Genomic DNA, 15,497 nt, shown 5'->3' with positions numbered 1-15,497 from the left:
CAGTCAAATCAAATGATAATACATTAAACTCAACAACAATTGCTTGGAAACGAAAGAAAATATTGAGTTTTTGTGCATTGTAGCATTGCAATTTGCAAAAACAAACAGCGCTTTCCTACAACTTAGGAATTTAGAATCAGTACATCAAACATTCTCACTTTTTGGTCTAAAATCCCTTTAAGCCTCTATAATTGAGAAATCTATAAACATTCAGCAACCCAAAATTGTTAAAAACTCAAACTTATCAGACCACAAATTTGGAGGAAGAAAATTTTGATTTCTTCTTCACAGCCTCCCAAAATCCATGAATAATACCATATTCATTCATCCTAATGTTAACATACTATTGTAACATCACTATCTGACTTTGCTAAATTTGATAGAGAGACATCCTTTGCACTTTGAGCGTAGCTTTCAATACAAAACAATTGAATTTACAACTCCTGTTTAATGATTTCATCCAAAGAATAAGTTACAACAATTGAATCAAACAACGGCTACGATACATTCATGGCACAACCAACACAGCAATTACCCCAAAGAAGCAACTCCAAGAATTGTGCTTCTTTGTACACTGGCCTCGTTTGGCAGCTCGGACTGTACTGACTATTTCTGCCGGATAGGATAAATAGTCATCGGATAGTACTGACTAAATTAGTCGGGCGTTTGGTGCAGTATCGGACTAATGACCGTATTATTTATACTGTGTTTGGTATTATATCGGATAGAAGGAATCAAACTTAAAATTAAATTAAAAAAAAAAAAACTGAAATCATCTCTCTTGTTCCAGATCTCTCCGCCGCACCCCCCCCCAAACTCACTCCCTCCCTTTCTATCCCTTATTCTTCTTCCCCGTCTGCTCCCTTGAACTAAACCCCACCACAAAGGTAGCAACAAGAAACCCAACAAAACCCACCTTTCAAATTCTCATCGTTTTTTTCCCAATCCTTCCCTTTTTTTTTAGCTACAAATCAACCCAGCAAAAAAACACACCACAAACCAAGAAAATTCACACAAAGGAATTTGTTTTCTATTTGTCCTAAAAAACAATTGGAAGGAAATTCACGAAGGACACCTTTTTTTCAACAAACCAAGAACACTCATCGGAGAGAAAAATGGGGCTGACTGATTTTGGGCATTAGGTTGGGGAAAAGCATTGACAAAATTCGATTTGGAGGAGGGGAAGAGCTGAGTGACGCCTCCAGTTGGCGAATTCCTTAGCTTCCATCCGCCCCTTTCTATATATCCCTGTGGAATATGTTATTTTGCTACTGGTCTCCTTTTGTCTTTCTCTCACTCTCTTCTTTGTTCCTCTATGTGCTTTCCGTCGGACGAGACGGGAAATTAGTCGGAGAATGACTGCAGAGGAGTGGCGCCTAGGGTGGAAAACTCGTCGAGGAATTGCTCGAAGGCCCACTTTGAGAAGTCGTTAACGGCGGCTTCGTGAAGTTGGAGAGGACAACGCCCCGACTAATTATCCCGAGCTTTTGGGCTGTTTTAATAGTACGGTGTCAACCGTATAAAATTTGATGGGCCGGATAATTAAGCGGGTGCTTATTTAGTACGAGAGTGCACCAAACAACTACTCCCGTATTATTTATCCTATCCGATGCTTTATACGGCGTGCCAAACGAGGCCTACTGACGATGTTGATTGAAACATCACCAATGCTACTGCTTTTCTCTAACTTGGTGTATTAGTATAGTTTGCAGACTCTGCACTTCTAGCGGGGCAAACAGAAGAATATTGACAGAACCTGCATTTCCATTCCTCATCCTTAAGAGTGTAACTTGCTTCTCGCTCTCCTAACCAGAACTCAAGACAACCCTGTATTTGATTCTTGACCCAATCAGAGTCGTATGCAAACTCATCTTCACCAAGTAACGAATGATCTTTCTATAACTCATATCTGACTCAAAAATAGTCATATCAGTATCTTCCCAAAAGTTATTGTGACCAAGCAAATGTAAAAGATCTCGTGTATAAATTTTATACTCACCTCAATAGCAGCTGGTCATGTGTAGAGGGCAGCATGCTACATGTGTTTCTGTAGTATCTCACTATGTCATCAAGGGTCTGCACAACCAAGAGAAATTGTTTACCTATACAAATTACTAATAAACAAAACAAATTTTGTTTATGAAACAATTTTTTCACCTATGTCATCAGTGGTAATTATCTGAAAAATCTATGTCACACAATTTTGTTTATGAACTAATAAACAAAACAAATTACTAAAAAAATGCATCCTTAATATCAAGTGATTGGTTTTTGAAGCAAGTATAGTGATAATGGGAACATCAAACAATAGAAAACCCCGAAAATCCTGATTTCCTAGACTAAATGTATCAAATAATTCAATGGAGAGACTTAACCTCTGCTGGGAACCTTGAGTTAGCAGCCATCTCTCTGATTTCTTCATATAAGATACCATGAGGATTTAAGGAAAAAAAGTGAAAAATTTCTCTGATGGGAATTTATCAGCAACTATATCATCCCAAATGTACTTGTAGCACATTAATTGAAGCCTGCCATAATAAAGTGTGACTTCATTCTGGTGCATTTCCTCATCAATGGCAACTTGGCAACAAAAAATCAGCCCAAAACAGAAGCTAATAAAGGTGCATACCTTCCATTTCTTCGTTGTGGTTCAACAGTAAGTGTATCCTTCACACGAGTCCTTGTGTCAACTAATATTGGGTTTCGGTTTGTTTCTGTAACAGGCATTCGAATCTCATCAATCACGCCCATCATCCATACCCCTTTTGCAAAACCTATTATGATATCATAAGAAAATATAGCCAATCATTGAAGGAAAGGAGGTTAAGGAGATCAATGCTCCAATATCATCAATTCTAAACAGAGAATTGGCTGTAAGAATAAAGCCAAAGAAAGAGTGTGCCTATCTGACGTACCTATATATAAAGGTAGGATGTTTTTCTAAGACTTTCTCAATCATGTTTCATTTTCAGTACTAATGTTTCAGTTATCCAGAGCATTGTCTCATTAGGTCCCAAAAACTACATTGGATCATCATCAGCAACTAGTTGTGCTTATTTCATATTATTTCAATCAAATACATGACAAGCTTCAGTTAAAGGGCACCATAATCTTACAATCCAGGATTCATGCTTACATCCAACCCATACAAAATTGCCAAACAAAGGAACAGAGCTGCAAGCTTAATCCAGACATCACTCCTTACAGATGATATTGATAACCAATTAACTACTTTATGGAACAATAATGATCCATATGATCCATTTATTAATTGATTATAATGCTAAATGAGCCCTAAGAACACCTCTATCTAACTCATTATGACAAAATTCCCCCCAAAGATAAATTAGTAAATAGAAAGATAAACCTTGGACCTCGCATAGATTGACAGATACAATATCAAGTAGCTCTATGCAGGAGGTTAAAAGCCACCTAAACAATGTATCAAGAGTCAAAGATTGAATCAAGAGACACAAATGAATTAACTTACAGTGGCAGCAAATGGAATTTGCAATTTCACAGAAGCAGAAATCAAATCCGTACAACTACATCATAAAATACCCAGAAGCAAAAATCATTGAAGAACAAGCAATTTCAAAGCATAAGACCAACCCAGATTTCACAAAATCAAAGCAATCCAGATTTCACATAATCAAAACAACAAATGAAATTTGTAAATGACGAGTGAGAGAGAGACTGACGATTTCTTAGCCTGCTCGAGCGAGCGAGCGTGGCCGATGTAGTTAGTCGAGCGATCACGACGATCTAGACAAGCATGACGAGTAGGGCGAGTAGGACGAACACAAAGAGCGAGCGAGCAGGAGGACGACGATGGTCTTAACTAGTCCGCTCGTATTTGGGAGGTCTCGCTTGGACCACTTAATGAAGGAGTTAGTGAAAGCGAGTCCCACTTAATACCATTAAACTTAGTCTTGGCAGCCAACAAACAGAGGATTACACTAAAAATTAGTCCTGTACAGTCCAGGTTGGTGAAGCCAAACAAACGTGCCCTTGGTGTATAGTTTGTAAGGTCAACTTTTGCTTTGTATATATGGTGTGGGCCTTTGTTGTGTAAAATTTCTGTGGTAATAATATTTACCGGTTGTACAAAAAAAAATATTCACTACGGAAAGCATACAGCTTCTTATAGATTTCCTTGCTATTTATTTTATTTCTGGTGAGATTCCATATATTTATAAAGGTTCCTATGGAGATACCTTTGGAGTTAGCTTATTGTGAATGCCTCTAACTTATATGAGGACATGATATAATTGTCAATGATTTAAAAGTTTAGCATAATTTCTGGAAAAAAATGATGATAACCTTTACTTTCAAATCATTCAGCGTATATTTCATTTATTTGCCCGTTACATTGTTCGAATAGGAGATCAAGGTATACTGTTGTGCTATTAACCTTATTCTAAAAGTCATTGAAAAAAAAATTAAAAAAACCTTACTCGAACTGTCAAATGCTACAACGACTATTATTAATGTGGATGGTAGAAGGTTGCAGATGATTCGATATTGTGTTATATGTTTTGACCTTATCTTAGTATTAATTTATTGGTTATTTTGTGAAAATTTTGATACTTTGGATTAAATTTTTAATATAGGACATTCGACTTCCTCTGGAGTAAAACGTGATCGAACGGATGGATTTTGGAGTGATTCAAATTGAAGGATGTTTGCAAGTTCCTTATCTTGTTTGTAACAATGTTTCACATTTTCTACCTAACTGTTTATTTATGGCAATGAAATAAAGGAGCAGCGTGCACTTCTGTTATAATGACGTTTTGGGCTTATTTGGGTTTTTTGGCGTCCAAGATGATGTCTTTTGGGTTCAAGGCCTTCTGCAATTATGTTTGGGATGTCCTAAGGTTTAATTCAAGTCAATTTGGGCCTGTTTTGGAGTCTTGAACTAGAAACGTGGTTGTTTTGCGGCTGGGCAGATTTCCCAAAGTTGGAATAGGAATGTATTTCCTAGTTATCTTATTCTATTATGTTACCTAGTTTGTAGAAGACCTTTTCTAATAAGGATTTTATTTTGTAGTATTATAAATAAGGCTAATTATCCATTAGGGAGGGGAGAATGCACTACTTTAGAGAACTCGGTTTATAGAACTTTTGACGATTTAAGTTTATTTTCAAAGAGTTTTCTATTCATGTTTTTCATAATATTTTGTTTTATGATTGTTCGTAACTAATTTCTGCTTGCTAGGGCGAGACCACGAGTCTTAACAAGAATATGTAGTTTCTTTTCAATTTGCTTTTAATATTATGCATGCAGGTTTTGAATTATTAATCACCGTGGTTGAAACTATCTAATTGTTTTGATGATTGGCCATCATTAGAATACTTGGAAAAGTAGTTTGATGCAATTTTGATGGAGGGCTGTCCCTGAAATTGACTAAGGCTTCTTGTGGTTAATATGTGTAACTTCACTTAGGATGAATGCCACATCCTAAGGGTTGCATGGTTATTCAGAAGATTTTCACAAAACTTAATGAGTTTTGCATGTTCACATTCAATCTGAACACCACAGACGAGTTACATGTTAGATATACGTTCTATGTTGGAGGTTCCAAGTAAGACATACTTTAGGAAAACCTAAACTTCAAAATATGCATGGAGAAGTCCTAAGTAATTGGAGGAACTACTTAGGATTGTTAAGGTGACGGCGGTACCCTAATGCTTAAATTGATCAAAACTATTTTCTTTTGTTTTCTTTACTTTGTCAATTTATTTAATTATTTTTAATTAAATTTGTATTTAATATTTTGGATCATAAAAGCAACCTTTTACAAATTTTGTTTTCAAATAATTATTAAGATTTGGTTTGATATAAATTATTCATTCAATCCCTTATGGAGAACAGTCTTGCTAGAGCCATGTATACTACAATTACGTTGTACCCTTACAAGTATTTTAAATATTTTTATCTCTACTTTTACAGATGATAAAAATCCTATCAGTTGCCTCATCTCTCTTCTCCTTCATTGATTTCTCTGCCTTGCATCAAATTGCACATTGCTTTTTCATAGTTAGATCTTTATCATATACAGTTTGTTGATGGGATTTTAATCGACTTATCACATCTATTTGGATATCTTCTGTTGAATGTGTTTTTGACAATTATCCTTAAGACTCATGCAATGTGGAAATTGAACTTCTAATACAAATATGCTCTCAATCTGACGGCGTTGTTTATGTGGGTTACATATTGTTGATATGTGTGTAAGTGCGATATCCTATTTTGTAGGGTGGATTTATGTGGTTTAAGTGCATAGTAGTATTGTATGAAGTATATGTTTGTGGATTGCATGTAGATTACATTTACTATTCTTGATGCCATTTTAAAAATTAAGGAAAATTAATAAAAAAAAAAGACTTCAAAACTTTGTATTTTAACCAAAAATCATCTAATAACTTTATTTAATGATAAGGACAAAAAGAAAAAAACATAAAACATAAACATGTGTGCCCAGCGCGCATTAAGTTTCATAAATAGTGTAGTACCGTTAAGTTTCATAAATAGTGTACGACCGTCAAGTTTCATAAACAGTGTAGTACCGTTAAGTTTCATAAACAATGTAGTACGGTTAAGTTTCATAAACAATGTAGTAAGTTTTATAAACAGTGTAGTAAATTTCTTAAATAGTGTAGTGCGTTAAGTTTCATAAATAGTAAAGTAAGTTTCATAAATAATATGTATGAGGACGTGCGGATCCCGAATGTCAGTTTTTTTTATAATTTTTTAATATTAAAACTATGTCTTTTTCATTAAAATTTAAGTTCTTTTGTCACTTTTATTTGAAGGATTTTTCATTAAAATTTAGAGTAAATCTCAGTTTACTACCCTCAAGTTTCGTGGTTTTCAACATTTGGTACATGAAGTTTTTTTCATCCCAAGGTCATACCTAAAGTGTTAATTTTGGGACAGTCTCATACATCTGTTAGTCTGGCTGTTAAGTCTCCCGTTAACTTATGATGTGGCGCACATGTGGACAATGACTGTGCGCCATGTGTCATTAAGGGGTCCACGTGGAAATTAAAAATTAAAAAAAAATTCCCGCCCAAATTTTTAACCCATAACTATGTACTGCCCTTCCTTTTTTCTTGCCAAAATTTTTTGAAAAAAAAATCAAATAAAATAGGGAAAAAACCACAACTGTCTATTCCAAATCTGCAAATTCAATTCCAAACAAACTTTCAATTCTAAATCTGCAAATTCATCATTTAAACTACAAACTACCAACAAAGTTCACAACAAAGTTTCAAGGGTTCACAACAAAGTTCAATATTCCAAGTTGTACACCCTTCAATTCATAGGAAAGTATCAAAATACCACAACTTTAACAACTATTGGGTCAAGGTGTTCTTCCAAAATATAAGTACACAACTAAACCAAAATAAGAGTACCAAAAACACCAAAGATCTGTCCAAAACACTAAAGATCTATCCGAAAGTTGTTTCCAAAAAAACTAAGGGCATATTCAACTATAACAAAATGAACCCTTAAACAACCTAAAGCATCAAAGCAACATCATGGAACATTTCTCCTCATTTTTTGACTTCTTGCAGTAGACTTTGAAGTGGTTTGAGAGGCTTGAGTTGGTTGAGATGAAGGTTGTAGAGCTTCCTGAGTGCATGGTTGTGATGACTGAGAGGGTTGTGATGGCTTAAATGTTGAGGCCTAAGTAATGAACCCATAAAACATTAGCACTCACATATTCTACACTTCACAAATAACAAATTCACTTAAGAAATGAAAAATCAACAAAAAATATCAAAATTATACCTCTTTTTTTTTTCTTCATTTTCTAGCCGTTAGAAGAGGATGAGTGGTTGGGCATCCGGCCTTGTTGTGTCCCAAGCCCTTGCAAATACTACACTTCACACTTTTTTGCCCTATCTTGCTTAACTTGAATTCATTTCATCACCCTCCCTATTTCTCTTCTTTTTTGGTCTCCTAGGCTGCCTTTTAAAAGTTGGAGGAAGAATGCATTTGTTTTCATATGACTCCCAATATTTCATGTCTTGGACGGGTTGAATCAAGTTTTCATAAGCTTCAAAGTACTTCTCCTTCTTGTACCAAGAGGAAACAAATTCCTCAAGCTGTTTCCTTGCATAATAGATGGCCGAGCAACCATGTATGCAAGGAATGTTACAACCACCCCCATATTTCCATTTTATTTCTATGTTCCCCTAGAACATTTTTAAAATTATCAATTTAATCCTTTATTCTCTTTTAATCTTAGTCGTTGATCTAGATTCTCTATTGTTCCTAAACTACCATGTGGCAGCTCTCTGACTCTGTTCTCTTCCCTCTCTTCCCTAAACACTTTCCAATCTCAGACATCTCTCTCTTTCTCACCGGATCTCTCTTCTCTCCCTTCACTCCCTGCACCGTGACCTGCCAAGCATCCTGCATGAAACTCTATTTAGACCATCTTCATCATCATCTCCCTTGCACCGTGTCTCTCATTCTCCGTCGCAGTAAGGTCGAGGAACTCAGAGAAGGGACCTCCGACGGATCCCTCCATTCTTTTCAGGCTAGGTAAGTTTGTTTACCTTTTTAATTTACTATTTTGGTTGCTAGACGTTGTGTGATGAAAACTATGTTGTTCTTCCAAGGTTTTGAGGACGGGAACGACACGGGGGAAACTCACCCATATTTTCCGGCGAACCCGTAACCTTCACGAGTTTTTCAGAGCACTCACGGCCGTTTCACGGCAAAGAAAGGGTATGGAAATACTCTACTCTCTTCCCTCTTCATTTTGGTGTTTAGTTTGAACCCTAGTTTGCTAGAAAACCGTCGGCCGGAGCTGTAGCAGCTCCGGCTTTCTCCTTCGAGTAGCACGCAGGCCCTTCAGGCCGCTTAGGACACCTACGGGCTTTAGGCCCGTAGACAAAACACAGCCCATTTCTTAATTTTAATTTATATTATTTGTTTTAAAGGCCACAAAGTTTTGGGCCTTTATTATTTACTGAGGGTTTGAGGCCCAACCTTGTGTGTGAGGCCTTTGGGCTGTGCAGTGCGTGAGTGTGTGTGTATGTGTATGTGGACTACATGTGTGTGTGTGTGTACCGTGTGTGTGTGTGCATGCCGTGCATGCGTATGCATGATGTGCATGTGTGTATGTTTGTGTAGTGTGTGCGTGTGTAAGTGTGTATGTGTGTGAGATGTGTTTTGGGCTGCACAGTGGGTGTGTGCAGGCCCCGTGTGTGTGTACAGTGAGTGTGTGTGACTGTGCATGTGTGTGAGTGTGGGTTTGGGTTTAAGCCCAAACCACCCATTTATTCCTATCCAAAACCAAAACCCTTTACCTAAACCCATTAGACATTAACCCATTCAACCCAAATCCTTTAGAAAATCCTTTTATTTATTTGTTATATTTTTGTGCTTAGGTGAAGTTGCTAGTGAGGGAATTTGTAATCCTTATCCGTACAACTCTACTGCTAAGGAGTATCTTTGAGTGGACCCTTTCTAAAATTTGCATAATTTCCTAGTTTAATTGCATAAATAAAATGCATGCCTTATGAGTTTATGAACTGATTTTTATGTTAAGTATGAAATATGTTGTTTATCGTCTTGTTTTTGGTGAGGAATTAATTGTTGGCCTATATTGAGCAATGTTGTAAAGAACTCACCTCGGGGCGCGCCTAGGGCGCCCTTGAGGCTGGGCGGTGAGGCAAACGCCCCTGTTTTGCTGAAGTAGGCGAAATGCTTCGCCGGAGACGCCGAGGTGGCGGAGGCGCGCCTCAAGGCGCCTTTCTGCCCTTTTTTAAAAAAAAAAAAAAAACCCACCCAAACCCAAAACGACACCGTTTGGGTAAGGGTTTTTAGACTTGGGTACAGAATACAGATAACAGATTCCACCCCATACCTTTGAAGGCTTGAATCCCTTTCTTCACCTTTTTCTCCCGCGTGCCAGAGGCCGAGAACACAACTGTTGTCACCCCAGGCGTTGTCCTCTCCCAGTCGCCACGCCGCCGTCGCCACACCGTGATCACCCCACCGCCATCGCCACAGCACCATCAGGAAGCCCAGAAATCCCCAATTTAAGATTAGAGTTTTATTGTTTAGGCAGCCGCAGAACAGAATCGTATAACTTTTAGTTGTAGGGCTGGGTTTTATTGTTTAGGGTGTTTATAACTTGTAGAACTTGTGAGTTGTGATAAAGTTTTATGTGTTTAGGCAGAAATGAATTGATGTTTCTAGTGGAATTATTTTGTTTTTTTCTTTATTTATTTGCAAACCTTTGTGTGGAATTACTTTGTTTTTTTCTTTAATAGCATGCAGTTAGGAAAGATTTTGCTTAATGTGTTGTACTTTGTTTTTTTTCTTACTTTGTTTCTTTAATAGCATGCAGTTAGGAAAGATTTGGATGAATGATTGTTTTCTTTGTTTGTATTACCTTTTGAATGATGAATTTGGGTACTATTACCTTTGAATGATGAATTTAGATGATATTATCTTTTGAATGACTATGGATTTGAATGAAAAATTGAGAATGAATGTTTATTTTACATAGTATTATTTTTTATACAATTATATGTATAATACATAAACATATATATTTAAAAAAAAATTATTCCTGTAAGGCTTCGCCTCACGCCTAGGCCGGGCTTCGCCTCGGACGCTTCGCCCACGCCTCACGCTTTTAATACATTGATATTGAGCTATATTTTAATATATCGTATTTTCTATAAAAACCTTGAACTGGTAGACTATCTGATGGATGACGATAGGATGCTAGAACATGTTTTAGAAACCCCTCTTTATAGTATAGACGATGAATGACTTTATAATATAAAGTGGTTATTTATGAGAGGCGTAACTATTTGTGCGTACCTAGTGGACACTATGCCGCCTGGGGCGAGGATTTGGTGTTGGCAGTTAGGCCGGGAGAAATAATCCCTAGCTACGGGCTGAGGGACACGGAGCAGACATTGGGCCGGGAGTTGGTAATCTCTGGCTACGGGCGCATAGACCACGGTGTTGGCATAGAGCCGGGAGATATATATTTATTCAATGATCTTACTAGTAGTACATCGTGCTACGAGACGATTTATGAGACATTTGATACTTTGTGTTTCACGATATGTCTCTTGAAATATTTTTGGCATGCTAGGGTTTTCACTAAATCCATCACTTATTATGCTAGTAGTTTTATTTATATAAACTGTGGGGGTTAGTATCTGGATAACTGTTTTATTGTTATTGTATATATGAACTTGGTCCACTCACCTTTGTTTTGCGCCCCCATTCAAGTCTTAGAAACGAGGGCTACGACACAACGTACGAGGCACTCCCCTACCAGTAGCAATCTATCACTCACTTGTGTGAAATCTTGTAATGATCTTTCCTTTTTGTGATCTTGTTTTAGATTGTGTTCTGTGCACTCTAGATACTTCCTTAAACTTTGTTTATTACTTATAGATTCTAATAGTTATTCATGACTATTTTCTCCTAATCATTACTCTTGTAATCAATAAATGGCTTTCGTCACCCTCAGGTGTCAGCCAGCATGTGCCTATCCGGGTATTCAGGGAATATCGGGGTCGGGACGTGTCAAGGAAAGCCTGTCAAATCCCATCTTCTGCATGAGCAAGTACACCTATTCAAATCCACCACAAATATATTGCCTCTGCCTTCATCCACTTCAAAATTTTCTCCTCCAGACCATGTAGCTATAATGTATGAGCTTTTCAACTTGTACTCCTGCAACTTCTTTTGGATTTTTGGGCAAATAGTTCATTTATCCTTCCTCATTGCATCTCTTCTCAACCATATATTCTTCATCAATAAAACTCTTATAGTTTCCAGCATGGTAATAATAGGTTTGTCCTTAGCCCTCAGTAAGCTCTCACAGAGGTTGTTTAAGAGAATGTCACATTAAGTGTGTGTCTCAAAGTGTGACCTACTCCAATGCAAGGCTAGTCTCTTCACCAACCATTTATAAGCTTCATTATTTAGCCTATTCACCTCAGCCATACTCTCTCTAAAATCAGCAGTGGTTGTTGACTTAGCAACATTCCACAAGGCATCCTTTAATCCTCTCCCTTTAAACTCATCTGCCTTATAATTGGTGTATAAGTGCCTAACACAGAACTGATGATTACAATTAGGCAGCGCCTTCTCAAAAGCTGGTATTAAACCCTTTTGTTTGTCAGAAATGAAAGTCCAAACACAATGGTTTTTAATTCCCAAGTTAGCAGCTAGCAGTTCTAGAAACCAAACCCAACTGTCCTTGTTCTCGAGCTCTACTATGGCATACGCAATAACCCAAGTTTGGTTATTTGCATCCATTCCCATTGCAGACAGTAACTGGGCATTGAACACTCCTTTCAAGTGACAACCATCCAACCCTACAAGCTGCCTACATCCATTCTTAAATCCATTTTTGCAAGCCCCCAAACAAATATAAATCATCTGAAATATCACATGAGCATCATCATAAGGTAGCACCTTCATCTTAAATGTACTACTAGGGTTTGTCCTCCTCAGCTCATCACAGTACTCCCACAACTTTGTATACTGATCCACGTTACTCCCCTCAAAGATTTTCAAACACTGTGCTTTCACTCTGTATGTTGTCTTGAGGTGGATCTTAACCATTCTTTCCTCATTCATTGTCTCCATATATGTAGTGATGGGCATGCTTGGGTTGAGTATGAACTTGTCCACATACCTCTTCACAAGCCATGCCACTTTGCAGTTAGGATTTTCCCTCCAAATCCACGGACATTCATGTTTCCCAACATAAGTTTTTCACTTGCGTTGAATCTTCATTCTACATCCTAGAAGCATACAATCTCCATGGACAATTTTTCTCACACTTTGCACTAATCTTCCATTTCTCATTCATTTTTAGCTTAATAGAAGGTGCACCATACTTAAAGGAGTGAGACCACACTGCCTCTTTCAACTATGCAGAATCTCGAAACTTCAATCCCTTTTGAAACTTTGGATCATCCATGTCGGCTTCTTCATTGAACTCAGGGTAGATGACCTTCTCATCACATTCTGAACCTGAATTGTCAACATTGTGCAGGCCATTTGAGTTTTCTCTCTAATCATCAAGGGGAACGTCTTCTACATCCCTTGCATTAATAACTTATTCTGGATGTTGGTTCCCAACCCCTTCACCTTTTTCAGCTTCTCTAATCACAGTGTATACAACTGTATCATCTATTGCATGACGATCATCATCTTCCAAACTGTAGTCACACTCCACAAACTCACTATCAGTAGTGTCATCCTCTGCATTTACTGCCACAAACAATGCATATTTGTTAAAAACCTAAACTTTGCAAAAATAATTGAATACTGAAATTAAAATTGCAAAAATAAATGTTTAAATTTTTTTACCTTCATTAGCTTCTAGTTTAGCCCCTTCATTAGCACTTCATTTTCCTTCATCAGCTTCATTAACTTCATTAGCTTCGTGACCTTTTTCACCTTCATCACCTTCATCATCTTCATCACATTCATTATCAGCATTGAAAGGACCATCTTCAGCCTCATCTCCACTTCCTTGTCCTCCCCCAGTTGCTTCAGCCTCATGTTCATCACCATTGTAGGCTATGTCATTCAAAAGACATAGCCGTTTTTCTAAGTGATCAGCACCTCCTTTTGCTCTACCCTTCTTCAATTTTGATCCACTTCCCTTTGTAATCGAAATTGCCACCCTCAATTCCTCAATATCTTCTATAGTGACACCTTTTTTTAATATGCCACTCTCATCTAGATTCATCAAAAGCTTTGTTTCATGGCAACTTGCTTCGAACTTAGATGTTCTAGGTACATTTCTATTTCCCTAGTCCCTAGAACATACTTGCAAATTTTACCCACATCTTGGTCCATTCAATAAGCCTTAATCCATCCCTATAAAACATCCCAGGAATCCTATAGTGATACAAGATAAACTCGTCATATCCTAACTCTTTAACCATTTCATCAATCTCGAAAAAAGACATGAAGTCTTTTTCTACGTAATTAAACCAAGCCTCAAACCCTCCCGTATATACATTTTCAAACCACTTCCCACCATGGTTAATTTTAAGGGTAAATAATTCAGGCATGCCTGCAAAGTCAAGGGAAAAGGTTTAAAAACCCAAAAAGTTAACCCAAAACACTAACTTGTAGGATCATGAGGACAAAATGGTGAAAACAAAACCATGGGGACCATGAATACATGGTTTTCAAAGGCTGCAATTGAGACCACGAATGAAGACAAAACCACATGCACATTGAAAACAATTAACAATGTAGGAAACCCAATACAAAACACAATTCCAGAAACCAAAGAAAAAAAATGGGATTGGAACTCACAAATCCTTAAAATTCAAAATTGAAAAATCGGAAAACCTAAACCCATATTATCTACACTTCGAAAAAGGTAAGTTACTTACAATAAACTGGTGTTTCAACTACTTCAATCCTCCTTTTTTGCCACCCCATCACCAGCGATGGCTTCACGACAACCTTGCCCAGAAATGGTGCCCCTTCTTTGATGTGCAAAGGTGTGTGCAACGTACAACGACATGCGACCGACAACGAGTTGGACCAACGACGAGGTGGAGTGACGGCGAGTTGGTAGGGTTTCGGACAGAGATGGGGGATCAAGATTTCTGGGGGTGTGCGCTTCGAGTAAAACTTGGTTCACTTTTAACTGTTGCCATTCTAAAATTTGAAATTTGAAATTTTGGCTTTTTTTTAAATTTTTTATTTCCACTTGGACCCCTTAATGACACGTGGCGCCTAGTCATTGTTCACGTGAGCGCCATGTTATCAGTTAATGGGAGACTTAACAGCTAGACTAACGGATGTATGAGACTGTTCCAAAATTAACACTTTAGGTATGACTCTGGGACGAAAAAAACTTCATGTACCAAATGTTGAAAACCACGAAACTTAAAGGTGGTAAACTGAGATTTACTCTAAAATTTAAGTTTATTTCATTAAATAAAGTTATAACATGATTTTTTTTGTTAAAATAAACTTAGCCCAAGTTCTTTTCATGAAAGTTTCCAAATTAAATTAATGTCTAAGAGGCAGATTTTTATTTGAGGTATATTAGCTCAACGGAAGTACTGTGGGTGGTATCAGCTTTAAACTAATGCAGTAATAGAAGCTTGAAAAAATTTCTTCATCACCATCATTCTACAATTGCAGGTAAATGTCATTTACAATGTTGTAGTTGCCTGTCTTCATAATATTAGTATAGTTGCTGCTAACTTCATTCAAAACGTTGGTTGTTAAATGAATCGAAGCCTTCTTGAGCAGTATAATATTTGATTAAATTCTTTAATGAATCATATTTGTTTGTGTAGAAATTGTTCTAAATGTTTTCAAACTAATGATCCTTAGATAGACTTTTCCCCCGGACATAATTTGAGAAATGCCGTCTAGAATTTTTCTTATGCAATGTGGAATTAGGGATTAGGATATGTTTATGAATTGTGCATTGCGTCTCCGGTTTGCTGGCCGA

The 15,497-nt window shown here is 37.2% G+C and overlaps 1 protein-coding gene and 2 long non-coding RNA genes across 3 annotated transcripts; all 3 read right to left on the bottom strand.

Annotated features, from left to right (window-relative positions):
* Positions 1-1,769: 1,769 nt before the first annotated feature.
* Positions 1,770-2,514, bottom strand: LOC114821544 (uncharacterized). Its single transcript, XR_003768978.2, has 3 exons — positions 2,376-2,514; positions 2,000-2,076; positions 1,770-1,909 (listed from the first exon to the last, which is right to left on the bottom strand). It is a non-coding gene; the product is annotated as an uncharacterized lncRNA (long non-coding RNA).
* A 154-nt stretch (positions 2,515-2,668) lies between these two features.
* LOC139193933 (uncharacterized) lies at positions 2,669-3,758 on the bottom strand. Its single transcript, XR_011578477.1, has 3 exons — positions 3,702-3,758; positions 3,491-3,545; positions 2,669-2,774 (listed from the first exon to the last, which is right to left on the bottom strand). It is a non-coding gene; the product is annotated as an uncharacterized lncRNA (long non-coding RNA).
* Positions 3,759-11,549: 7,791 nt separating this feature from the next.
* Positions 11,550-12,637, bottom strand: LOC139191713 (uncharacterized). The gene is made up of 2 exons (XM_070812714.1): positions 11,990-12,637; positions 11,550-11,603 (listed from the first exon to the last, which is right to left on the bottom strand). Exons 1-2 carry the CDS (start codon positions 12,635-12,637, stop codon positions 11,550-11,552), a joined length of 702 nt encoding a protein of 233 aa, XP_070668815.1.
* Between the last annotated feature and the right edge of the window lie 2,860 nt (positions 12,638-15,497).

Source organism: Malus domestica, chromosome 02 (assembly GCF_042453785.1).
Source record: "Malus domestica chromosome 02, GDT2T_hap1".
Lineage (NCBI taxonomy): Eukaryota > Viridiplantae > Streptophyta > Magnoliopsida > Rosales > Rosaceae > Malus > Malus domestica.
The sequence above is the reverse complement of the archived record's forward strand: the minus strand, read 5'-3'. Positions and strand labels throughout refer to the sequence as shown.

Excerpts from the sequence above, each read along its gene's own strand:
- LOC139191713 (XM_070812714.1), bottom strand. The coding sequence starts at position 12,637 with ATGAATGAGGAAAGAATGGTTAAGATCCACCTCAAGACAACATACAGA. Across the intron at positions 11,604-11,989 it reads TTAGAGAGAGTATGGCTGAG|AAGATGGGATTTGACAGGCT; the intron begins GTGAATAGGCTA and ends TTGCTCATGCAG.